A 26,537-nucleotide genomic window follows, 5' to 3' on the forward strand; every position below is an offset into this window, starting at 1 on the left:
CAGTTCAGTTCACTCAGTCATGTCTGACTCTTTGCAACCCCATGGACTGCAGCACACTTGTCCATCACCAACTCCCAGGGCTTTCTCAAACTCATGTCCATTGAGTTGGTGATGCCATCCAAACATCTCATCCTCCATTGTCCCCTTCTCCTGCCTTCTATCTTTCCCAGCATCAGGGTCTTTTTCAATGAGTCAGTTCTTCACATTAGGTGGCCAAAGTATTGGAGTTTCAGCTTCAGCCTCAGTCCTTCCAATGACTATTCAGAACTGATTTCCTTTAGGACGAACTGGTTTGTTCTCCTTCCAGTCCAAGGGACTCTCAAGAGTCTTCTTCAACACCACAATTCAAGAGCATCATTCTTCGGTGCTCAGCTTTCTTTATAGTCTAACGCTATAGTGCTTCTAAAATGAGAGGGAAGAGACCAACAAGCAGGTTCACAGAAAAGTCAGTGAAATTGGCTCTTAATCATATGAAGAGATGCTCAACCTCACTCCCAAGAAAGATGCAAAAGGAAATTACACCAAGATGCTATTTCTTGCTTCTCAGATTGCCAAAATACCAAATATTTGACAACATTCTTTGTTCACAAGGCTGTAAGGAAACCTCACCAGCGGAAATGCAAGATCCTACAACCCTGTGGAAGGGAACTGGGCAACACACAGAAAAACAGATACAAATGCCCATTTCTAGGAATCTATCCTAAAATTAAACTGGCCAAACTGAAAAGACCTAACTAAAGCTACTTCCTACAGCACTAATTTTATGGCAAAAGATGTCCAGTAATAGCAGACTGGCTGAATACATGACAGCACATTCACAAGGGAGGTGAAGGCAGCTGCATAAAGGAGAAAGGGACATGCCCAGACGCTGCCAAGGAGAGGTGGCTGGATACTGACAGGAAAATGCCAAAATGTGGGGCCAGTGGGAAAGAAATACTGTTCACTGACATTCACTCAGATTTTATGGAATGGAGCCAGAAACCATAGCGTTGATAAATGGTTACTGATAGGGCAGCATGGTAAGAGACTGGTGGGAACAGGTAGGGAAGCAAGTCTTCTGAATGTACTTTCTTTTGTGTACTGGACTTTGAAACCATACAGGGTTTCGGTTCAGTTCAGTCGCTCAGTTGTGTCCAACTCTTTGCGACCCCATGAACTGCAGCATGCCAGGCCTCCCTGTCCATCACCAACTCCTGGAGTCCACCCAAATCCATGTCCATCGGGTCAGTGATGCCATCCAACCATCTCATCCTCTGTCCTCCCCTTCTCCTCCTGCCCTCAATCTTTCCCAGTATCAGGGTCTTTTCAAATGAGTCAGCTTTTCGCATCAGGTGGCCAAAGTACTGAAGTTTCAGCTGAACACCCAGGACTGATCTCACTTAGGATGGACTGGTTGGATCTCTTTGCAGTCCAAGGGACTCTCAAGAGTCTTCTTCAACACCACAGTTCAAAAGCATCAATTCTTCGGCGCTCAGCTTTCTTTATAGTCCAACTCTCACATCCATACATGACCACTGGAAAAACCATAGCCTTGACTAGACGGACCTTTATTGACAAAGTAATGTCTCTGCTTTTTAATATGTTGTCTAAGTTGGTAATGACTTTCCTTCCAAATGCACATAATCATAAAACAAAATTGTATCAAAATGTTAAAAATGTAACTTTAAAAAGCAAACAAGTGAAATAGTAGAGTTAAGGTCATATCCCAAATGGGATATATCCTAACAGCAAGAAGAACTGCAAAACAAATCTGGACTCTTTTCAATAATCATAGTGTTAATAATACTGACATTGTTATCTGACATCATTACATATAACTAATAAATGTTTATATAATTAGAACCTAGGATTTTAAATACAGGAAAAAACTGCCTCCATCTGGAGCTGAGGATGAGCCAGGGGACATTGTGAGTAGCAGTGGTGCCCACCTGGACCTTTAACGGCTCATACCACCTCTGGACACTCTGTTCACATATTGATACTGTGTACTACCTGCTTTCCCCCACTCACAGGTAAAGCCTATGAGAAAGGGACTTACTGGGAATGTTGCTTGTTTTACCTACTCATGTAGCCCCGGCACTTAGAACACTGCCTAGCATGCAAGAGGCGCTCAATAAATACCATGCCTTTGAAGAGTTGCAGAGCTGGACATACACACAAAAGCTAGTTGTTGAATTGCTTAAAAAAAAAAAAAAAGCAAAATGTTAGCTGCTGAAACTAAGCAAAAGACATGCAGGTATTTCATTGTAATATACTTTCAATTTTCATGGATGAACATTTTTAAAATAAGTTGTTCAGTCCCTAAGTCGTGTCCAGCTCTTTGCAACCCCATGGACTGCAGCCAGGCTTCCCTGTCCTTCAGTATCTCCCAGAGTTTGCTCAAAGTCATGTTCACTGAGTCAGTGATGTTATGCAAACATCTCATCCTGTCACCGCCTTCTCCTCTTGCCCTCAGTCTTTCCCAGCATCAGGGTCTTTTCCAATGAGTTGGCTCTTCGCATCAGGTGGCCAAAGTATTAGAGTTTCAGTATCCGTCCTTCCAATGAATATTCAGGATTGATTTCCTGTAAGTTGACAGGTTTAACCTCCTTGCTGTCAGGGGGCTCTCAAGAGTTCCCCAGCACCACAGCTCAAAAGCATCAATTTTTCAGTGCTCAGCCTTCTTTATGGTCCAAATATCACATCTGTACATGACTACTGGAAAACTCACAGCTTTGACTACACAAACCTTTGTCGGCAAAGTGATGTCCCTGCTTTTTAATACGTGATCTAGGTTTGTCATAGCTTCCCCTCCCCCACCCCCTCCAAGGAGCAAGCATCTTTTAATTTCATGGCTGCAGCCACTGTTCAGTGATTTTGGAGCCTAATATAATTCAGCAGTGGAAAAACCACAGCTTTGATTATATGGACCTTGAAATAGCTGGGAAGAGTAAAAGAAAGCAGGGTGTGCTGAGAAGATCCTAGAAGCCATCTGCCGGGACTAATGTTACCGGGCTCAAGCTCTTCATTGTTAAAAGGTAAACTGAGGCATATTAGAATTTGTGAAGAGCTTATGTGAGCAAACAGAAGATGGAACAGTGGTTAGGAGCGCTCCGCCAGCAGGAGCTCTATTAGTTTCTATAGACGGAAAAGCAAAGCAAGGGCTTTGACAGGCCACGACTTAAGCTGTCAGCTTAATTGGAAAGCCTAGCTGGGGGCTACCAAGGCAGCAGAGCCACCCCCAGCCTATTGGCCTCCTCGTTTAATTATGTTAACACTGGCAACTGGCCAACACCATCTAGGATGGTCCAAAAATAGGGCCAAATCGGACAACCTGGGTCCTGAGCTTCAGTCTCTTGGCAGAGAGGACCCTGCCTCACCGGGGTGTGTGGGGCAGACGAGTTCCCTGTGGGAAGCTGACCTCACCTTTCCCGAGTAGAAGCTCTGCCCCTGACGCCGGGGCCCGCTATCCACAGAATTACTGCCACATCCTCCCCCACTTCCAGCCTCGGGCCTTTCCCCAGACCACCTTTCCTGCCAAAAGTCGGGGCACTAGCTTGGTCCTCCCAGCCAACGAGCCATCTGGAAGGACTCCTTGGGGGAGACAGCGGGTGCGGCAGGCAGCAGCGACGGCCACCTCTTCCTCTCGCCCCCGCTGGTTCTGCCCTGCCGAAGTGCGCAAACACTAGAGTAGGGGGACGGGGAGGAGGTTGCCGCCACACAAGACGACCACCGCCAGCCAGCGCCAGGCCCCGCCTCGGCAGGTGTGACATCTCGAGGCAACAAGGCGACGACCCACCCGACTCCGGCTCGGGCTGCGCCCGCAGAGCCGGAGGTACGAGGTACCCGCAGAAGCTTCCGCGAGGCCGCCGGATGTGCAGCCTGTAGGAGACCCGGACGCGGCGTGGCCTATCTAGGCGCGGTGGAGGCTGCGTCTCTCGGTGGCTCTGGAGAGTGCGTCCGTCAGGAGAAAGGCTCAGGGCGGGGAGGGCGGGAGGGCGGGGCCCAAGGCGGACTGGGAAGTGTCGCGTCCTAGGAGTGGCGGCCTGGGAGGCGTGGGCGGGGCCCTTGGGGGCGGGGCGCCCTGCGATTGGCGGATGCGCAGACGGGGCGGGGCGCCCCCTTTGTCTGAGTGCGGTGCGGGCGGCCACCCCTGCGGGTGAGGCAGCTGCGGGGACGGTGAGTCGGGGCGCGGGCTGCATCTGCACCCCCTACCCGCGCGCCGGGGTGGGGGACCAGGACCCTCCACGCGATCGGGTGCTGCCCGCGAGCGTCCCTTGCCTTTCCCTGCCCACTCCGAGCCCCTACCCCGCTCTCGCCTCCCCCGGGCCCTCCCCGCTCCCGCGAACGGCGAGCCCTACGCCGCCGGTACTCGGCGGCGCCCGGAGCTCCGGCATCGCGCGGGGCCCGGGTGCGGGCCGGGGGCGCGAACACTCATTCCACCGGGATCGCCATCGGCATCTCTCCGGGGAGAGTGCTTCGTCCCGAGTCCACTCCCGCCTCCATTTTTATCGAGGCTCGTCTCTCGGTTATTTATGAAAGCCCCTTTCGTGAGCGCGAGCAACCATTCCCGGGGTCCGCGGGAGCCTGCCCAGCGCGACGCTTCGGGGCCGGGAAGCCGGACCCTCGGTGTGCGCTGCCGGGCGTTTCCGTTCTGATCAGCTTGGTTCTCTAACGGGTGTATCGAAGACTTTCTTCTCAGACTATCATCTGACTCCGGTTGTGATGTTTTGTTCTAAGATGGAAGATTTCGAGTGTTCAGTGGTCAAATATTTACCCTCGAGGCTTTTGGCTTTGTGCTGTGTCTTAAAGGGCTTTCCCTACTCCAAGTTTAGTTCTAAAATAAACTCGTTTTCTCTGGTACTTGTGAAACGTTGGCTCCATCTGGAATCATTTTGATGTGGGGAAAGTTGGAAATCCAGCTTCAGTGTTTTCCCTAAACCCTGGTATTTCTGACACTACTGAATAACTCATTTCGCCCTTGATTTGGAAAACCACCTTTGTCCAGTGTTAAATTCTCCCAAGTCTTGGGTCCATTTCTGGCATTTGTGTTGTTTTGATGTGAAAAGGTTTTGATTTTCATGCAAATCTGTGCGTTTCTGCTCCCCAGAGTTTATTCAGGTTCTTTTTATCATATAATTTTAAAATTTAGCTCTTTTTCATTCATTAGCTGTGTGCTTTCAGTATATGATATGAAATGATCTCATTTAATTTCTGTTCTTTTTTAAAGCTCAGTTACAGCTCAGTTTTATTCAGCAAATAAAGGATAGTACACCTTCAAGGCGTGAGGGCAGGCTGCTGGGACCCCAGAGGAGAGGCTGATTTCTGCTTTTGCTTAGCTTTCTGGGAGATTGGTTGAGCTTTGTGCAAAGGACTAATTTTAGACCTGTTGTCTGAGTGAGGTTACTGGAATGTCTTCCCCAGGATTTTAATGCCTGGCCTATCTTGTTTGTTTATAGATATGGCCCTGCTCTGCCCTTTCTAGTCCAGGACTGCTTGGCTCTCTGCATTACGACTTTGTGGATACAGGGGGCAGCATTAACATATTTTTAAGGTTTACTTTAACCTTGTTTCTTGCTGTCTGTGACTAGAACTGTTTTCCCTGAATATTTTCTGACTCTGTGTTGCTGCTGTGTAGAATAGCTACCTGTGTGGATACATGTCTGTGATCATTTACCTCTGAAACATGTAGGGTTGTGGTTTGGGCTTACAGGTGGATCAGAACTGCCTCTTTGGAAGGTGCTTCCAGCCTGGAGAGCCAGGCTTTGAGCAGATGAAGAAAGAGGAGCGGGTCTTCCAGTGGGAAAACCTAGGGGTGAGGATGGTAAGGAAGAGTGGGGAGACCCTGGAGCTATCCACCCCAGGCCAGGGACTGCAAGTGTGCCTGTCACACCTGTCACCGTTGGCGGGGTCTTTGGGAAGAAGATCTTCAGTAGTTCCAGCAAGAGCTGCTGCTGCTAAGTTGCTTCAGTCGTGTCCAACTCTTAGCGACCCCATGGACTGCAGCCCACCAGGCTCCTCCGTCCATGGGCCTCTCCAGGCGAGAGTGCTGGAGTGGGGTGCCATTGCCTTCTCCGCCAGCAAGAGCTAGAAGTTACTAAAGCTTAGCTTACAGAACAAAATAACGTTGAATCCTAAGCTCTCTCGTCTCTGCAGCCCCGTTTTCAGTTCCTGTGCCTTAGTCACCACCGGAGCCAGAACTCACTTGGAAGAGTGTCTCACTGCAGTCTGATTACTGCTGCAGAGAACGTTGGCCTGCTCTGCTTTGGTTTGGGTTATTCTCTGGGGCGTGGGTGGATGGGTCACTGTTGTGGGCACCCCTTGGGCGGGTGCTTTTTGTACTTATTTCTGTGTTGGGGGTGGCATGGCTTCCCTCAGAGCCAGTTTGACCCTCCATGGTGTTAATTCCGACTTCGGGGACCATCTAAACAGGACTTGACCTGCTCACCTGCTCTCCCTTCCTCCCTGAACTCCTGTTGCCTTGAGCTATGGGCCCTGAGTAAAAGCCAGCTTCAGTGCCTGGGTGGCTCTGTTGTCATCCCTGTGGTGTCAGTCAGCAGCCTGCAGTGTTTTTCGCATGTCTTTTCATTCCACGCAGATTTGTTCTAGGAGACCCAGACCTTATCTACCAAAGTACAGGTAAAGAAAAATGAAAAACTAGTTAGTTTCACTTTTACATGTTTTCGTTCTCTTTTATCAGAATATAGAGTCCTGTTCCATTTGAGCTCATAACAGAGCACCGGAGACCGGGCAGCCTGTAAAACAGCAAATGTCATTTCTCACAGTGTGGAGGCCAGACATCTGAGGTTAGGATCAGCAGAGTCGGGACCCCTCATCCTGGGCTGCAGACATTGTGTCCTCACGTGGAGGGAGGGGGCTCTTATCAAGGGCACTCCACTCTCAAGACCTGAGCACCGCCCCCGCCCCCCAACATTGAACCTTAGGTCATTTGGAGGCACAGACATTCAGAGCAGAGCAACAGGCATACTTTATGATATACTGTTTCCCTTCAGTACTTAGAGGTCATCCTGAGTAGAGCTCTTCCACTTTCTGTTTTCATGTTTCTCTGGAATTCACTGGGTGGGAATCTTGTCCCCTTCTCTGCCCCTCCGTACCTCAAACAATTGCCCGGGGGTTTGAGTTAATCTCATCAGATGAGGTGACACTTGAGTTACATGCTCTCTTGAACCTTGCTGTCCTCCGAAGGCCCTCAGAGGAGCTGTGTCATCTCAGTCTGGTGTGCCTACTGCTGTGGACAAGGACTCACATCCCCTCGTGGTCCTAGGGTCATTGTTGTGCAACAGGAGCATCGTGAACACCTCCATATCCTGTTCTTTCGCTGACCTGTCTGGCCGCTTGGCGCAGCCTGAATCTTGGTCTTTGTGGTGCGGGACTGGTTTAGAGAAGGACTGGTGGATTTGGTGGCAGCACTATCTTGGAGTCTGTTCTGAAACCACACAATTCATGTGGGATTCGAACTCATGAGCTGAGACTCGAACCCACTGTCTCTTAATTGAAACCACACACCTTTGCTCAGGACTTACTGAAGCTCAGGTTCTGTGTCTCTCAGTGCAGAAGGAAGGAATTCACAGCAGGATGCAAAGTGATAGGTGAGAAGTGGATTTATTTAGAGAGATACACATTCCTTAGAGTGGTGTCTGTCTCAAAATGCCCTGAAATGTAAGGTGGTTAGTTTCTGTGGGCTGTGTAGTTTCATAGGCTGCTGAATAGGAGGATTAATTTCAGGGAGGGCCAGGGGCTTCCAGGAATTCAGGAATTGGACCACTGCCCACTTTTCACTTTCTGGTCATCTGGCCTTGGAACTGTGGGGACTGTGGGTGTGTTGTCATTTAGCTGATGTATTGCAGTGAGCATATAATGAGGCTCAGCCTCCACTGGAAGGGGAGCCTTCCGCCATCTTGGGCCTAGTTGGTTCTAACCAGTTTATGTCTCATCTTTAAGGGTTGTGCTCAGTCCCCTTCCCTTCTGGTTTCAAGTCCATCTGAGGAAGGCGTGCATTGCCCAGAGGTATGTCTGCTGCACCTAAATAGGCCAGGTGACTTTCCCCACCTGAGAGAGAGCTAGCAGAAACCCCACTTCCCCACTGCGGCTGGAGTAGCTGCTCCTTCGGCACTTGTTGCTGTTCTGAAGGGTGGAGTGTGGAGTCATTTCTCCTGTAATTTCATACACTTGTTCAGCCATGCTTGAGCCACTGGCTGCTCCGCTGGGACTGGCAGGGGGTGTGAGAACGATGAGGCAGAGGCCCCCAAGGTGGGTCGGGAACGGTCTCAATGAGAGGGTGATGCCTGAGCGCCAGCTGAGGGGCAGGAGGCAACCAGCCGCGGGGAGGGGCTCTCAGAGAAGGGCTCTCTGCAGCCTCAGGAGCGGAGGCGGGGCTTGGAGCGGAGGCGGGGCCCTGCGTCCCGTGGGGGCGGGGCAGGACTGTGCTGCCACTGGAGGGCGGATCCAGTGGGCGTGAGAGGGTGAGCAGGACATCGACCTCAGGATCTGGATCGAATGCAGGTGCCAGACCAGGGGCAGGCCAGGCCTGGGGAGGGGGTGGGTGTCGGGGCTGGATGTTAAGTGTCTGAGGTGCTAGAGGACACCCATGAGGAGATGGCCAGCTGGAGCGGAAGGGGGTGGCCAGCTTAGCGCACCAACAGGAGCCCTGTGCTCCTGGATGTTCAGGCCTGTGGGGCGGAAGCAGCTCAGGTTACAGACATGGGCTCGGGCAGGAGCCGGACTGGCTGGAGGCCTCGGGCTGAATGATCCAGTAGCTCCTAGATTAGCTGTGCTGGCTGCCAGCACCCACGGGGAACCCGCGAATGGGGTCCCTATGGGGGCTCATTGTTAGATCCTGCCCAGGTGTGGTCAGGTCATCGTGAAAATGACTGTCTACCTCCTCTGGGTTCCCAGAGGACCAGAGCTGCATGGTTCAGGGAGGCAGTATCTCTTGCTGGTGAGGGTGGACAGGGGTGCCTGCCGTGACTGACTTGCTGGAGACTGGGGTTACCCACCGCGGACAGCAGACAAGGATTTGGTCATATGGAGGTCAGAGGAGACCCTGACAGGGGCCACTTCGGATGGAGGGGACGGGCCACCTGAGGGAGTGGCTGGATTAGGCCATAGGGAGGATGACTGTCCATGAGAGATGACAGGTGTGGGCAGCTCTTCTAGGGGGTGTGGGCACTGGAGTAGCCGCAGGAGGCAGCGGCTCCCCCGCTGTTGGTTCTGAGAGCTGGTGAGGCGGGACCAGCCCCGTTGTTTCCAGTTCTTCATGCCTGGTGGCACCCTCATGCCTGTTTGTCCAACATAAGTGTTTGAGATGAATTCTAAGCTAACTTTATCCACTCCTTTCATTTTTCCCAGGTGATGGGCCTGCTGGGCTTGTGCCCCTTCTGTCTGGCGGGGTGGGTGTGGCACACGCCTTAGCAGTGCTTGCCCCAGTGTTCCCAGAGCCTGCCCAGCCCCAGGCCTCCCCGTCAGGTGCTCAGACCGAATCTCGGGGTCCCGCTGGTTGCATCCACCAGAACCGGGCTCCCACTGGAGCCGCCAGGCAGGACCAGGCATGCCCAGGGCATCAGCGGGTCCACAGGAGGGTTGTGGTCCCCACACCACAAGTGCAGCCTCTCCTCATGGGGGTTGTCTCTGGAGGCAGTCAGGCCTGGTGTTTCCCCCTCGCCATGATGCGCTCACCCAGCCCTGTGTGTGTACTGCAGGCCATGCCTGGTAAACTGGGCAGTCCAACGGCCCTTGGGGTGCATGGCATCCCCAGGCGTCTTGGGTGGGACCATCCTGGGCCCCTCATATGCTCCTTCCTCTTCCTCAGCCCTACACGCTTCTCCGATACCGTCTCCCTCAGACGTGCCACGGCCCAGATGATGGCAGCGGCCCGGCTCCTGCCGCCACCAGCGGTGCCTCAGGTGAGTAGCCCAAAGGCCTTTGCGGCGCCCCTGCCATCCTCGCATCCTCCCACTCCCAGGGGCCTGGTGGCATCTTGAGCATCACTGCATTTTGAACACTGTGGCCCCTTCCTGTCGCCCCCCCGTCCATACCCCACCCTGCTTGCACCCTCCTTGTCTGGGACATGGACTGTGAGTCCAACCTGCAGCCCCCCTGTTGTTCCAGGCCAAGGTGACCTTCGAGGACGTGGCTGTGTTCCTCTCCCAGGATGAGTGGGACCGTCTGGGCCCCGCCCAGCGTGGCCTCTACCGACACGTGATGATGGAGACCTATGGGAATGTGGTCTCCGTGGGTAAGGCCCCCTGCAGGCCTTGGGGGCAGGGGCGCGGTGAGGGTGCTTGTGGATATTGTACAGACGAAAGGACTTCCCTTCCCATGAGCAGGAATTCCAGGATCCAAGCCCGAGGTGATCTCCCAGCTGGAGCGAGGAGAGGAGCCGTGGGTCCTGGACAAGCAGGGCAACGAGCAGCTCAGGGGCTGGGGCATCAGCCGCTCAGGTGAGCGCGGAGTGGCCTCTGTGCACTAAGGGCTGTGCACCTGCGGGTGCTCCTGGGGTCTGACCTGGCAGGGACTCCTGCGGGTGAGTGGGCAGCAGGCAGAGACCCAGTGAGGGACTGGGCAGGATGGTAAGTGCAGCTGGGTGTGGGTTGGGTGCCTTGAGGCAAGGTGAGCACATGTGGCTGCCCGGCCCCTGACAGGTCCCTGCTCTGAATGGACATCAGAGGTTGAGGGACATGGGCTGGTTTCGGGAAGAAGGAAGCACCTAAGTATGAAAGGGAAGTTTCTTAACCTGACTCAGTGCGGCTAGAGCTGTTTGCCGTGAGACAAAGGAGCTCACTGTCCACAGCTGTCCTGGGGGTTCCACCCCAAATTTGGCAAGACCAGACACAATAGCACAAGTAAAGCTGTAAGAATTGGAAAGAAAGAGGAAAAGCATTGCTTGTAGTTCATGATATTGTCTATATGTGAGAAGACTTATCAGGACCTCCTTGGTGGCCCAGTGGTTGAGAATCCGCCTGCCAGTACAGGGGTCACAGGTTTGATCCCAGGGCCGAGAAGATCCCATGTGCTGTGCCAAGCCCATGTGGCACAACTGCTGAGTCTCTGCTTTAGAGTCCGGGAGCCACAGCTACTTGGCCCATGAGCCACAAGCGCTAGAGCCTGCATGCCTAGAGCTCGTGCTTTACCACAAGGGAAGCCACCGCAGTAAGAAGCCTGCATATCACAACTCGAGAGTCACCCCGCTCACTGAAGCTAGAGAAAAGCTGTCACCGCAGTGAAGACCCACTGCAGCCAAAAATAAAATAGGTAAAATTATATTTTAAAAAATGCAAACAAGAACATGTTGACGTCCTAGGCACAGACCCCTACAGATGCTTCAGGCAGAGTCCGTCTTGGAAGTGCCTTTCCTGGTGTAGGGACTGCTTGGTTTTGGAGCCTGCTATTTTTCAGGGGCTCTTGCTGGGGTTTGAGGAAGTCCATCGCACAGTACCTGTCCTAAGTTCTGAATGAATTCAGCAATGAAGCTTACAACTCAGTAATGCTGTTACCACCAAGAAAAGGGAAAATTGATAGGACTTGAAAATATCCCTGTTACAGAAAAAGCAAAATCCAGTGAATGTGGCCGGTTGCCATTCAGTATGCTTCCTAATAAGAAACCCCAGAGAGACCCTAACCCCCCACAATCAGGTAGGGAGGGCTTCTGGGTCTTGGCCATGAAGCAGAACATGGGTCCCCTGGACTGAGAAGGTCCAGCTCTCATTGGCTAAGTCTCCCCCGAGGTGTGCCCCCCTCGGGTCTTGCTCTGCCCGCTGGGCTTCTCGCTCTAGGACATCCCTCAAGGACCGTTTTAACACTGTCCCCAACCAGGCCTTGTGGGAACTGGAGGAAGCAGCAGAGGCGTTGCTGAGATGGGCCTGGGAGGACTGGCTCTGCCCCGTCCCCGTCCCCTGCTGTCACAGCTCTGCCCGCCTGTCGAGTATCCTGGATGAGCGTCGTTCTGAGTAGCCAGTCCTGGGACAGTCCTGTTTCCTGGTGATGTCTTGTCAATTCAGTGGCTCTGTCTTCAAGGTTTACAATCTGCCATCCTCAGCATACCGTGCTCCCCCCGCTCAACCTGCAGTGCCCCTGACCTGAGTGTAGGGACACCCCTGCCTTCTTGGCCATCCTCACTGCCACCTGCAGGCCCCGTCTTGTTCCCCAGGTGGGAGCCTGCAGGACGGGCTCTCAGGAGCTCACGCTTCGCTCCCGCAGCCCCCTCCCTGCCCCGCACAGTAACGGGTAGTCCTGCCTTGGTTCCGCCTCTGATGGCCTCTGGACCCTCCAGGGAGGGCAGGGCTGCGGCTGTGACCGTATGTGCCCCTCACAGGCTCTCGGATCGGACCTGGCCCTTCACCAGCCACACTGTCAGGTGGACACCTTTGCTGTTTGTCACCCGCTGGTGACTTCTAGCCTTGGGCACTCGAGGGCCGCCCTGTACCAGTGAAGCACCTGCAGGGTGGAATGTACTCTGCAGTCTCAGAGCGGGTGAACACGCTCCCTTTGCTTTTGGTTTTGTTTCAGGATGTGAGCACAAGGATCAGGACCAGAACGCAGACTCCAGCCTGAGGCCGCTCACTTCAGAGGAGATATCAATGATTCTGAGGAAAACGCCTGCTGAGTGGAGTGATCCGGGAAGTTACGAACCTGAGCAGAGTTTCTGTCTGAGTCCCAGCCCTGCCGGCCCCCCTGAAGGCCAGGCTGTGAGCCCCAGCGCGCCGGTCGCCCAGCGCCCGGCCGTTCCTGGCGGGGAGAGGCCCTACCGGTGCGTGGAGTGCGGGAAGTGCTTTGGGCGGAGCTCCCACCTGCTGCAGCACCAGAGGACGCATACTGGGGAGAGGCCCTATGTGTGCGGTGTGTGTGGCAAGGCCTTCAGCCAGAGCTCGGTGCTCAGCAAGCACAAGAGGATCCACACGGGCGAGAAGCCCTACGCGTGCCACGAGTGTGGAAAGGCCTTTCGAGTGAGTTCGGATCTCGCTCAGCATCACAAGATACACACAGGGGAGAAGCCACACGAGTGTCTCGAGTGCCGCAAGGCCTTCACGCAGCTCTCGCACCTCCTGCAGCACCAGCGCATCCACACTGGCGAGCGGCCGTACGTGTGCGGTGTGTGCGGCAAGGCCTTCAACCACAGCACTGTGCTGCGCAGCCACCGGCGGGTGCACACGGGGGAGAAGCCGCACGAGTGTGCAGAGTGTGGTCGCGCCTTCAGCGTGAAGAGGACCCTGCTCCAGCACCAGCGGGTGCACACCGGGGAGAAGCCCTATGCCTGCGGCGAGTGTGGCCGCGCGTTCAGTGACCGCTCCGTCCTCATCCAGCATCACAGCGTGCACACTGGCGAGAAGCCGTACGAGTGTGGCGAGTGTGGCAAAGCCTTCCGGCACCGCTCCACCCTCCTGAACCATGAGCGCATCCACACGGAGGAGAAGCCGTATGGCTGCTACGCCTGCGGCAAGGCCTTCGTGCAGCACTCCCACTTGACCCAGCACCAGCGGGTCCACACCGGGGAGAAGCCCTACGTGTGCAGCGAGTGCGGCCATGCCTTCAGCGCCCGCAGGTCCCTGGTCCAGCACCAGCGGGTCCACACCGGCGAGCGGCCCTTCCGCTGCGCACAGTGTGGCAAGGCCTTTAGCTTGAAGGCCACGCTGATTGTGCACCTGAGGACCCACACGGGCGAGAGGCCGTACGAGTGCAGCCGCTGCGGCAAGGCTTTCAGCCAGTACTCGGTGCTCGTGCAGCACCAGCGCATCCACACGGGCGAGAGGCCGTACGAGTGTGCGGAGTGCGGCCGCGCCTTCAACCAGCACGGCCACCTCATCCAGCACCAGAAGGTGCACAGGAAGCTGTGACCATGCCTGTACGTGAAGCCACACTTGGGAGCCCGGGCTCCCAGCCCTGGGAAGCCTCCAGTCCCGGCGAAGCCCCTGCCGGTGACACCCAGTGTCACCGAGGAACTCACGGGCAACACCGAAGCGTCTCTGTAAGAACTTCAGAGGACACCTCATTTGCTTCTCTCACCGTCTTGAAGTTACGTGGCAGAGTAGTCTCACAATGTAATGAGTTTTGATAAAGACAGCTACTATTCATTATTAACGTTAGTTAGAAATGAGAAACTAAAGGAAGTTTCAGCATAAGGACCACTGTCCCAGCAAAACTTCCTCACGCTCCAAATAAAGGTTTTTTTTCTTAGAATATTATATGCCTTTCCTAAATACAATGGTGGTTCTGATTATTGCACTTAAAATTGGGATGTTGGACTATATTTTCAGTAATTCTGTTAAACAGTAAAGTACTGTGTAGATAAAATGGTATTAAAAATATTGTTACCAAGTGTCGTCATGTAATATGGCTGAAAATCCTAACTGTGTGGAACTACTTGTTTTCTATGAAAATGATCTAAAGATTAATTAGTGAGAAATGACATAAATTTAGAAAACCCTTCATCTGGTCCTTTAATTTTATTTAAGATCAGAAGGGATGTCCTAACTTATTAGTGAAAATTCAACTCAAAAATGGATCTTTCCCCTGAAACCTTTGCAGATTCATAGGATGTCTTGGGCTTCGGGGCCCATGTGGGCTTAGGACTTTGTACTCAGAGCCCAGACCTCACAGCTGCTGTACCACCTGGGTGCCTCTCTTTTTACACATTATGATGTTTCCCAGAAATGTTATAAAAAAGTCTTTGGTGCACACTTCTAAACAAAATTCTCAAATAGCTTTGTGTTTACTATTTCTGATATTTCTATTTCTATGATGAAGGGTTTTCTTCATTTTTTACTTCTAGTTCCAAGAGAGTCTAGTATCCGTTGTCATATACTGTGATAAATCTAGTTTATTTATAAGTTTTGTTTTTTGGCCAAGCAATGCAGCATGTGGGATCTTAGTTCCTTGACCAGGGATCGAGGCTGTGTCCCCTGCACTGGGAACACTGAGTCTTAAGCACTGGACCACCAAAAGCCCCTGTTCATTATTTCTAATAATTTTTTTTTCCCTTGATGTTGAGAGCATCATCACCTCAGGAAAAATTAAGCAGTAGAGTGTTGATCCTGAAGTCCATAGCAGTCACTGGTGAAGATGAAAACATCCCTGAGAGCTAGTCACAGTGTTCATGCTTCTTGCTGACATTTTTAGAATAGGTAAAAAGTATAAATTGTAAACAGTTCATAAAATTATGATAAGCTGCAGAATAATAAAAGGCAAAAATTACTTTTTAAAGTTTAAAATATAAATTTAAAAGTTTATAATTAAATCAAAATAACTGAAAGGAAATTCTAGAAATATTTAAAGTTATCATAAAGGAGCTTTTAAACAAAGTTTAGACAATAATTAGACTAAGAAAAAACCAAAAGCTTGCAGTTTGTTACAGACTTATCAGTAAGTAAATGGTGCAACAAGTAAAATGATACAGTTTGGTTAAAGTTGGTAAATTTGGTGACTTGATGAAGGTTCTAGAGTAATTCTGTGAGATGGGTGGGCATAGCATAGGCTTTGTGGATATAGGAGCTGCAGCCCAGAGTGGTCTGTGGTCTGAGTTCCCAAGCCCGTGTTTGCCTTCTTGTGTGTATGTATGACGCCTGGCGATGGTGTGCAGAGACACTGATGCACTTGGGCTCCCTCCTTTCCTCTGCTGATCGCAGGTATTTGATGTGCAGAGGGAATTCGCGAAAGAACCTGAGCACCGGGTATAGGCCAGAGATCCCCTGCACTGTGGCGGCCCTGCATCTCAGTCCAGTTCAGTCGCTCAGTCGTGTCCGACTAACCCCATGGACTGCAGCACGCCAGGCTTCCCTGTCCATCGCCAACTCCTAGAGCTTGCTCAAACTCATGTCCATTGAGTCGGTAATGCCATCAACCGTCTCCTTCTCTGTCGCCCCCTTCTCCTCCTGCCTTCACTCTTTCCCAGCATCGGAGTCTTTTCCAATGAATCACTTCGTGTCAGGTGGCCGAAGTATTGGAGCTTCAGCATCAGTCCCTCCAATGAATATTCAGGACTGATTTCCTTTAGGAAATTGGGCTGGTTTGATCTCCTTGGAGTCCAAGGGACTCAAGAGTCTTTTCCAACACCACAGTTCAAAAGCATCAATTCTTTGGTGCTCAGCTTTCTTTATGGTCCAGCTCACATCCATACGTGACCACTGGAAAATCCATAGCTTTGACTAGACAGACCTTTGTCGGCAAAGTAATATCTGCTTTGACATCTGTGTCTTTGCTTTTTACATCTGGGTGCCAGCAATTCATGGGGGACCCACCATCACACATGTCCTCCTTTCCTGGGCCATTGAACCATCCATGAGCTGTTCTTCCCAATATAGAAGAACTGTCTGCTTGCCAAAACTCCCCATCCAGTAAGATCCACATGAGCCAACTGCCTCCTTGAGACACAGATCCCAGTTAAATGAGCTCTTTCTATGAGATGTCTGCTGATTGTCCCTCATTGTCCCACTTCCTAGAATGGGGACCTCCATTCCTAGAATGGTGACCTACTCTTCAAAACTCTCTCTTTCCTTGGTAGACAGGCCAATGTCCTACCTTCTCTCTACAGCAGACATGAAGGTGACCCCAAAAAGCTTCAGTTTTGCCAGGAAGTTCTCCCTGCTCCTATACTTGGTCTCAGCTGCTGACGGTACCAATATTGTGAAGGTGATCGGAGACTGCAGAGACAGTCTAGTGAGGAGGGGAAGGCCTGGTGCTGACGTTTCTGGGGAAGTGGTGGAGAAGTGGCTGACTGCAGGGCTGTTGGTGAGCACGGCACTGCTGGGGGGCCCTGGTGAGCGTGTGGTGACAGGAAGGGATGATTGTGGGTGTCGACAGTAGGGGAGGTGATGGTTTGGGTCAGGTATTGGAAAGAAAAGGCATATTGACCATCATGGAGTCAGGGGATGGGGGAAAGGTGATGATTTTAGGGTGGAGTATTGTGTGGACAAAGTGATGACGATGGGCCAGCGGGTACAGGGCAGGCAAGAGTCCCAGCCACTGATGCCCATAGCCTTATTTTCCTTCCCACCACTCCAGCTCTTCAATGATGCAATTCAACTAGCTGTGTCTTACAAATAGAACTCCCGGGACCTCATGGACAAGGTTTTGCAGGAGCTTGAGGTAGGTTCGGCACAAATGTCAGGTGGCATAGAGAAAATGGGTTCTCTCCATAGGGTGCAGTGCATAAGCTGGTAGACGGACAGCAGGCAGAACATGCTCGTGGGCATGGCCCCTAGAGGTGTCAGAGCTACAGCTGGGTACATGCAAGGCCAGGCCTCACCTCCTTGTTCACAGAACGTTGACTTGGAGCAGAAGGAGGAGGATATGCCAGACAAAGCAGCGTGACCACGTCCAGAGCCCTTCTCCCTCCTGAGCCACAGGAGGGCTCTCCATGGCCCACCTGGTGGTGAGGGGCAGTTCAGAAGACCCCTCCCTTGATAATCCTTCAGCTCTCAGTTGAGACAGGCTTCCAGGCCTCCCCCTGCTATACCTCCTACAAACCCAGCTGTCCCATTTGCACTGCCCACCCCCCCGCCAACTTCATGGCCCATGAAACTTGATCCTTCCGCATGGTTCCCTCCCCTGTGGGTCGGGGTCAGAACACGTCACTAACAGGTGTAAGGCCCATACCAGACCCTGAAGCCAGATTAGGGATGGACCCTCCAGGCCTGTGGGACAGTAAAGAGAATCAGAATATTTTAAAAGGATATTTAGGTGTCTTATTTCTCCCCCTCTGAGAACTGATGTCAGGGCCTATTCGTTGCATTTCCACCAAGGGGTTGGTTTCTAATTCCTGACTTTTTCCTTTTTAATCTCAACAAAGCCAGTCATTTTAAAAAAATGATTTTGAGCAGAGAGCTGTTTGTTCCATAAGTTTTTCTAGAGCTCTTCTGGATACGGCCAGTATATTGATGCACAGCAAGGCCAAGATCACAGGCCCAAGTTTGCTAGTGAAAGTTTGCTGGTCTGGAAATACACAGTAATATACAAACATCATGGTGAACATCAAGCGATGGTGAAGGCACATCGCAAGGCATTTGCATCATAAGAATGTGACTTTAGGAAAACTTCTTTTAAAAACCCATATTTCAACGTAGGAGGCCTTTCTTCATCTTTCTGAGGACTAGTGTGGACACTGTACCTCCTTGGGTGGCAAGGGCTGCTTGCTGTGATGCTGCCTTTTCCATTTATCTCCAGGACTTGTCGCTCACTAGAATGCTTTTATGATCATCTTGTACATCATTTCCATTAAAATTTTTTAAAAATTTATAATAAAGGTTGACTTACGTAAATATTGAGTCGATGTGCCTGCTTTGTGGGTATGGGTTTTTTTAGGCAAGAAGTCCCGAGAGAATGAGTATATCAACAAGCCGCGTTAATGGGGGGAGACAGCCGTATTTGTCAAGCAGGGGTGACGAGGTTAACTTCGTTTATTGTCACAGAGATCATTTCAGTGGAATTTAGGGTTTTAAAAGAATGGGTTTTTGGGAGTCAAGAACAAACATTTTTACCCTTTAAATTATTGATGCTTACAATTTCAACTTAAGAAACAACCTGACTAGGGAATTCAGGAATGTTACCCTGGTGAGATAGACCCTTAAAACAAGAACAACAACCAAAAAACCTTTATTATAAATGAATAATGTATTTTTAAAAAATAATGGCTTCATTGAGATATGATTCAAATACCATAAAATTCACCATCAGTGTTGCACTTACATAACCATTTTGTATCAGTTCCCATCGAAACAAAGAGACAACAAATCTTGTTCAGATGAATTATTGGGGCAGTTCTCTGTCTCTGCTAGGGACTAGCTTCAGCCTGCCTCTCCCTAAGGGAGCTCTGGAGGGCAGACTGTCCTGCAGGGTTGATCTTCCCACCAGGGGGATTTTTGTGCCAGTTCGCAAAGTGTGTGAAGAGGAAGAGGTGGAAGGGATGACTTGTAGTGTCCAGGTTAAAGTGGCTCCTGTTTTAGCAAGGGCAGGTCTCTGGGAAAAAGGCAGCTATGAGTTCAACACTCGAAGCAGGTAGGGGGAAAAGCGTTCAGGTGGGGTGCCAGCAACATCCGTGGCCACATAGCCCTACATTGCTCAGATCCACCTGCTTCTTAAATGTCATTTCATTATGACACACAGGAATACCACTTTGGAGTCTCTTTTGATACTTGTTGAGGTGAAACTTATATAACAAAGTTATCCATGTTAAAGGACACAAAGCAGTGCCATTTAAACAGTTACATTGTTGGGCAACCGTCACTTCTCTCTAGTTCTAAAACATTTCAATCACTCTGAAGTAAAACATCTTCCTCATTAAGTGGTTTCTTACCAATATTCCCTCCCTTCAGCCCCTTGCAAATACTAATCTACATTCTGTCTCTATGGATTTTATCTATTCTGGATATTTTATATAAATGGAATAAAACATGATGTGACCTTTTGTATCTGTCTTACTCTTTCACTTCTTTTTATGGTTGAATAATGTTCCACTGTATTATATAACAAAAGTTGTTTGTCTGTTCATCTATTGATAGACAGTTATGGTGTCTGTCTTTCAGCTACTGTGTATGTTGCTGCTATGAATATGCTTATACATGTGCTTACATGCTCATCAATGCTTATATGAGTAGTTTTCAATTCTTTTGGGTGTCAGAGTCTGTTGAGGCTGCTGTAACAAAATACCATTGACCTCGTGGCTTGTTGTTCAGTTGCTCAGCTGTGTCCAGCTCTCTGCGACCCCATGGGCTGCAGCATGCTAGGCTTCCCTGTCCTTCACTATCTCCTGGATTTGCTCAAACTCATATCCATTGAGTTGGTGATGCCATCTGACCATCTCATCCTTTGTCGTCTCCTTCTCCTGCCTTCAATCTTTCTCAGCATCAAGGTCTTTTTCAGTGAGTCAGTTCTTTGCACCAGGTGGCCAAAGTATTGGAGTTTCAGCTTCAACATCAGTCGTTCCAATGAATATTCAAGGTTAATTTCCTTTACGATTTACTGGTTTGATCTCCTTGGAGTCCAGGGGACTCTCAAGAGTCTTCTCCAACACCACAGTTCAAAGGCATCAGTTCTTCAGCGTTCAGCCTTCTTTATGGTCCAACTCTTACGTCCATACCTGACTACTGGAAAAAACCATAGCTTTGACTATACAGACCTTTGTCGACAAAGTAATGTCTCTGCTCTTTAATATGCTGTTGAGGTTGGTCATAGCTTTTCTTCCAAAAAGCAAGCGTCTCTTAATTTCATGGCTACAGACGCTTAATTTCAAGCGTCTTCATAATTTCGCAGTGATTATGGAGCACAAGAAAATAAAGTCCGTTACAGTTTTCATTGTTTCCCCATCTATTTGCCATGAAGTGATAGGACCGGATGTCATGATCTTAGTTTTCTGAATGGTGAGTTTTAAGCCAGCTTTTTCACTCTCCTCTTTCACTTTCAAGAGATTTTAAAGTTGTTACAAAAAGTGGCCACAAGGCGGCAGCATTTCTTCATGCCCAACTCTGACTCATTCCGCAGGCAGGGCAGTAAGGAAGATCCTGTTCTCAGTTGGTCAGGAGTGCAGCGCGCCAGAAGAAACGCTCAAGGGTCTCATCTCATTCCTTCTTCCCCTTCCCCTTTATTCCGCAAAGCACATCCCAATTCCTGGAACAGCACTCTGTGGAGGGTGCTATCACTCGTAGGTGGGGCGACCATAAGGAAGGGGGCTGGTGGGGGTCGAGGGGCGGGGGAATCCCAGCCCAAAGGACACATGGAGCCTAGGGAACATTTCAAAGCTCTTCCAGCCCAGAGATTCCACCGTTCTTTCGATGCAGTAGGCTTGATTTCTCTGCTGGAAGGCCCACCTGGATCCAGAGATTGGGGACTCAATCTAAAAGCGAGAGGCACTCCAGGTCCATTGTGGGGACACATTGCCTGCCTCATCCTCCCAGCTTCCTCAGCTCCACAACACGCCAGCCTTGGTACTGAAGCCTGTCTGGCTCCAGGGATGTGCTACCAGCCCAGGTCACCATGGACTAAAGGAATAGAGTTAGTATTTCTTGTGTCTTTTCATTTTCTACTTTAAAAAATTTTGAATTGGAATACATAGATGAAGTGCTCAGTGAAGTGATCAGTGCAAAGAAACAGAGGAAAACAACAGAATGGAAAAGACTAGAGAACTCTTCAAGAAAATTAGAGATACCAAGGGAACATTTCATGCGAAGATGGGCTTGATAAAGGACAGAAATGGTATGGACCTAACAGAAGCGGAAGATATTAAGAAGAGGAGGTAAGAATACACAGAAGAACTGTACAAAAAAGATAATCACAACCCAGATAATCACAATGGTGTGATCACTCACCTAGAGCCAGACATCCTGGAATACAAAGTCAAATGGGCCTTAGGAAACTTCACTACAAACAAAGCTAGTGGAGGTGATGGAATTCCAGTTGAGCTATTTCAAATCTTAAAAGATGATGCTGTGAAAGTGGTGCACTCAATATGCCAGCAAATTTGGAAAACTCAGCAGTGGCCACAGGACTGGAAAAGATCAGTTTTCATTCCAATCCCAAAGAAAAGCAATGCCAAAGAATGCACAAACTATTGCACAGTCACACTCATTTCACAGGCTAGCAAAGAAATGCTCAGAATTCTCCAAGCCAGGCTTCAGAAATACGTGAATGGTGAACTTCCAAATGTTCAAGCTGGATTTAGAAAAGGCAAAGGAACCAGAGATCAAATTGTCAACATCCATTGGATCATAGAAAAAGCAAGAGAGTTTCAGAAAAATATCTACTTCTGCTTTATTGACTATGCCAAAGCCTTTGACTGTGTGGATCACAACAAACTATGGAAAATTCTTCAAGAGATGGGAATGCCCAATCACTTTACCTGCCTCCTAAGAAATTTGTATGCAGGTCAAGTAGCAACATTTAGAACTGGGCATGAAACAACAGACTGGTTCAAAATTAGGAAAGGAGTATGTCAAGGCTGAATATTGTCACCTGCTTATTTAACTTATATATGCAGAGTACATCATGTGAAATACTGGGTTGGATGAAGTACAAGCTGGAATCAAGATTGTCGGGAGAAATATCAATAACCTCAGATATGCAGATGACACCACCCTTATGGCAGAAAGCAAAGAAGAACTAAAGAGCCTCTTGATGGAAGTGAAAGAGGAGAGTGAAAGAGCTAGCTTAAAACTCAACATTCAGAAAAATAAGATCATGACATCTGGTCCCATCACTTCATGGCAAATAGATGGGGAAACAATGGAAACAGTGACAGACTTTATCTTCCTGGGCTCCAAAAATCACTGCAGATGTTGACTGCAGCCATGAAATTAAAAGACGCTTGCTCCTTGGAAGAAAAGCTATGACCAACCTGGACAGCATATTAAAAAGCAGAGATAGTACTTTGCCAACCAAGGTTGGTCTAATCAAAGCTTTGGTTTTTCCACTGGTCATGTATGGATGTGAGAGTTGGACTATAAAGAAAGCTGAGTGCCAAAGAACTGATGTTTTTGAACTGTGGTGTTGGAGAAAACTCTTGAGATTCCCTTGGACACCAAGGAGATCAAACCAGTCCATCCTAAAGGAAATCAGTCCTGAATATTCATTGGAAGGACTGATGCTGAAGCTGAAACTCCAATACTTTTGGCCACCTGATGTGAAGAACTGACTCATTGGAAAAGACCCTGATGCTGAGAAAGATTGAAGGTGGGAGGAGAAGGGGATGACAGAGGATGAGATGGTTGGATGGCATCACCGATTCAATGGATATGAATGTGAGCAAGCTCTGGGAGTTGGTGATGGACAGGGAAGCCTGGTGTGCTGCAGTCTATGGGGCCTCAAAGAGTTGGACATGACTGAGCGACTGAACTGAACTCAATTCTCATGTTGAAGAGGTGTATTTTGGGGTTGCATTTGCTCCCCCTCACTTTGGATGTATCCCAGTTTGCTTACACAGTCATCTATGGAAGACATCCTGATATTTGAAAGTTTGTAGGTGTTACAGGTAGAGCTGCTGTGCATTATTGCATGATAGTTTTTATTTGGACACCTTTTCAAAGCTGTTTTTTAAATACTAGATGTGCACTGTTTGATCTTCAGGTGAGCCTTGCTTAGCTTTGGGGAAAAAAACAGCCAAGTTGCTCCGTGGCACATGGGATCTTCCCAGATAAGGGATCGTATCTGAGTCTCTTGCATTGTCAGGTGGAGTCTTTACCACTGAGCTACCAGGGAAGCCCCTGGGTTTTTTTTTTTTTTTTTGAGTTTACTAGTTCTAATAGGTGTGTGGTTTTAATTTGTAATTTCCCAATGATTTATGATTTTTGATATTTTTTTATGTTTATTTAGTATCTCTGTGCTTTCTTTGGCCAGGTGTTCTGATTTATGTATCTTTAATGAGGTTGTTTGTTCCAGATTTTTTGGTATTATTTGAGTATACAACCTTTTATCAGATATGTATTTTGTAGATATATTTCTCTGTTTGTGGCTTGTGTTTAGGTTTTCTGAATAAGGTCTTTTATGAGTTTATTTTTAATTTTTTAAAGGTCATGTTTTAAATTTTGTATCTTTTTTGGGATAGACTTCAGGGTTTTTTTTTTTCCTGTTAATATTCATAAGCAAAACTGAAGTACTGTAGATACAGCTTTGCATTTTGTCTGTTGAGAAATTTAAGTGAATTTGGTATAAGTCATAAAATTTCTTTCTACTTTCATTTGATTGCATATGGATTCCAGTTATTTATACAACAGGTTTTGGAGATGTCTTGGGAAGTCAGTTTCCCCAGGTGAAACTGCATCCATGAAACATCAGCTCTTTTCAGCTCCTGTTCTGTCACTGAATTTAACTTACTTCGAGATGATTCCACCATCTCATACTAGCAGAATCACAGAATGTTTGTCCTTTTTAGTTCTGGTTTGTTTCACTTAGCATAATGATGCCAAAGAATGCTTGAACTAATGCATAATTGCTCTCATCTCACACGCTAGTAAAGTAATGCTCAAAATTCTCCAAGCCAGGCTTCAGTAATACGTGAACCATGAACTTCCAGATGTTCAAGCTGTTTTAGAAAAGGCAGAGGAACCAGAGATCAAATTGCCAACATTCGAGTGAAAAGTGAAAGCAAAGTCGCTCAGTCGTGTCTGACTCTTTGCGATCCCATGGACTGCAGCCTACCAGGCTCCTCTGCCCATGGGGTTTTCCAGGCAAGAGTCCTGGAGTGGGATGCCATTTCCTTCTTCCATATATATGCATTAATATATGGTATTTATTTTTCTGACATACTTCACTCTGCATAATAGGCTTTATTTTCATCCACATTGTTAGCACTGACTCAAATGCCTTCCTTTTGATGGCTGAGTAATATTCCACTGTGTATATGTACCACAGCTTCTTTATCCATTCATCTGTCAATGGACATCTAGGTTGCTTCCATGTCCTCAGTTCAGTTCAGTTCAGTTCAGTTCAGTCGCTCAGTCATGTCCGACTCTTTGTGACCCCATGAACTGCAGCACGCCAGGCCTCCCTGTCCATCACCATCTCCCGGAGTTCACTCAGACTCACGTCCATCGAGTCCGTGATGCCATCCAGCCATCTCATCCTCTATCGTCCCCTTCTCCTCCTGCCCCCAACCCCTCCCAGCATCAGAGTCTTTTCCAATGAGTCAACTCTTCTCATGACCTAGCTATTGTAAATAGTGCTGCAATGAGCATTGGGATAAATGTGTCCTTTTCAATTTTGTTTTTCTCAGGGTATATGCCCAGTAGTGGGATTGTTGGGGCTTATGGTAGTTTTATTCCTAGTTTTTAAAGGAATCTCCATGCTGTCTTCCATAGTGGCTGTCTCAATATACATTCCTACTAATAGTGCAAGAGAGTTCCCTTTTCTCCATACCCTCTCCAGCATTTATTGTTTGTAGATTTTTTGATGCTGGCTATTCTGACTGGTGAGAGGTGATATCTCATTGTAGTTTTGGTCTGCATTTCTCTAATAATGAGATGGCGACTGCAGCCATGAAATGAAAAGATGCATGCTCCTTGAAAGAAAAACTATGACTAACTTAGATAGCATATTAAAAAGCAGAGACATTACTTTGCCGACAAAGGTCCCTCTAGTCAAAGCTATGGTTTTTCCAGTAGTCGTGTATGGATGTGAGAGTTGGACCATAAAGAAAACTGAGCGCTAAAGAATTGATGCTTTCGAACTGTGGTGTTGGAGAAGACTCTTGAGAGTCCCTTGAACTGTAAGGAGATCCAGCCAGTCCATTCTAAAGGAAATCAGTCCTGAATATTCATTGGAAGGACTGATGCTGAAGATGAAGCACCAATACTTTGATCATCTGATGCAAATAGCCAAATCATTGGAAAAGACCCTGATGCTGGGAAAGATCAAAGGCAGGAGGAGAAGGGGACGACAGAGGATGAGATGATTGGATGGCATCGCTGACTCAATGGACATGAGTTTGAGCAGGCTCTGGGTGTTGGTGATGGACAGGGAAGCCTGGTGTGCTGCAGTCCATGGGGTCACAAAGAGTTGGACATGACTGAGGGATTGAACTGAGCTGAACTGAATAATGAATGATGTTGAGCATTTTTTTCATGTATTTATTAGTCATCTGTATGTCTGCTATGGAGAAATACCAGTTTAGATCTTCTGCCCACTTTGTGATTTTTTTTTTTTTCTTTCTTTCTGATATTGAGTTGTATAAGCTGTTTTTATACTTTGGAAAGTAATCCTTTGTCAGTTTTTTCATTTGATATTATTTTCTCCCACTCTGAGGGTTGTCTTTACACCTTGCTATAGTTTCGTTTGCTGTGCAAAGGCTTTTAAGTTTAATTAGGTCCGCTTGTTTATTTTTATTTTCATTACTTTAGGAGATGGGTCATAGAGAATCTTGTTGTGATTCATGTCATAGAGTGTTCTTCCTATGTTTTCCTCTAAGAGTTTTATAGTTTCTGGTCTTACACTTTGGTCTTTAATCCATTTTGAGTTTATCTTTGTGTGTGATGTTAGGAAGTGTTCTAATTTCATTCTTTACATGTAGTTGTCCAGTTTTCCCATCACCACTTATTGAAGATACTATCTTTTTGATCCACTGTACATTCTTGCCTCCTTTTCAAGGATAAGTTGCCTATAGGTGCGTGGATTAATCACTGGGCATTCGAGCTTGTCCCATTAGTTTATGTTCCTGTTTTAGTGCCAGTACCATACTATCTTGATAACTATGGCTTTGTAAGATAGTCTGAAGTCAGGAGGGTTGATTCCTCCAGCTCCAGTCTTCTTTCTCCAGATTGCTTTGGCTATTTGGGGTCTTTTGTGTTTCCATACGAATTGCGGAAATCTTTGTTCTGGTTCTGTGAAAAATGCCATTGGTAATTTGATAGGGATTGCATTGAATCTGTGGATTGCATTTAATAGTATACTCATCTTCACAATATTGATTCTTTCAACCCAGGAACATGGAATATCTCTCCAACTGTTTATGCTATCTTTGTTTTCTTTTATCAGTGTCTTATAGTTCTGTTCACAACCTTTTATCTCATTTTTAAAAGATATAATTTTAATTGTAATATATATGTGATTTGAGGGCATCCCTGGTG

At 48.5% G+C, this 26,537-nt stretch overlaps 1 protein-coding gene across 3 annotated transcripts; it reads left to right on the plus strand.

Annotated features, from left to right (window-relative positions):
* Positions 4,091–14,300, plus strand: ZNF250 (zinc finger protein 250). 3 transcript variants are annotated; one of them, XM_018058795.1, is made up of 5 exons: positions 4,091–4,158; positions 9,809–9,902; positions 10,108–10,234; positions 10,326–10,439; positions 12,505–14,300. In XM_018058795.1, the coding sequence occupies exons 2-5, from the start codon at positions 9,858–9,860 to the stop codon at positions 13,827–13,829; spliced, it is 1,611 nt and encodes a 536-aa protein (XP_017914284.1). In that variant the 5' UTR covers positions 4,091–4,158; positions 9,809–9,857; the 3' UTR covers positions 13,830–14,300. The 3 variants fall into 3 exon arrangements, with proteins under 3 accessions (XP_017914284.1, XP_017914286.1, XP_017914285.1); XM_018058797.1 differs by lacking the exon at positions 4,091–4,158 and adding an exon at positions 6,011–6,785; XM_018058796.1 differs by lacking the exon at positions 4,091–4,158 and adding an exon at positions 6,805–8,007.

The sequence above is a fragment of the Capra hircus genome, chromosome 14 (genome assembly GCF_001704415.2).
Source record: "Capra hircus breed San Clemente chromosome 14, ASM170441v1, whole genome shotgun sequence".
Lineage (NCBI taxonomy): Eukaryota > Metazoa > Chordata > Mammalia > Artiodactyla > Bovidae > Capra > Capra hircus.

Excerpts from the sequence above, each read along its gene's own strand:
- ZNF250 (XM_018058795.1), top strand. The coding sequence starts at position 9,858 with ATGATGGCAGCGGCCCGGCTCCTGCCGCCACCAGCGGTGCCTCAG. Across the intron at positions 9,903-10,107 it reads CGCCACCAGCGGTGCCTCAG|GCCAAGGTGACCTTCGAGGA; the intron begins GTGAGTAGCCCA and ends CTGTTGTTCCAG. Across the intron at positions 10,440-12,504 it reads CTGGGGCATCAGCCGCTCAG|GATGTGAGCACAAGGATCAG; the intron begins GTGAGCGCGGAG and ends GTTTTGTTTCAG.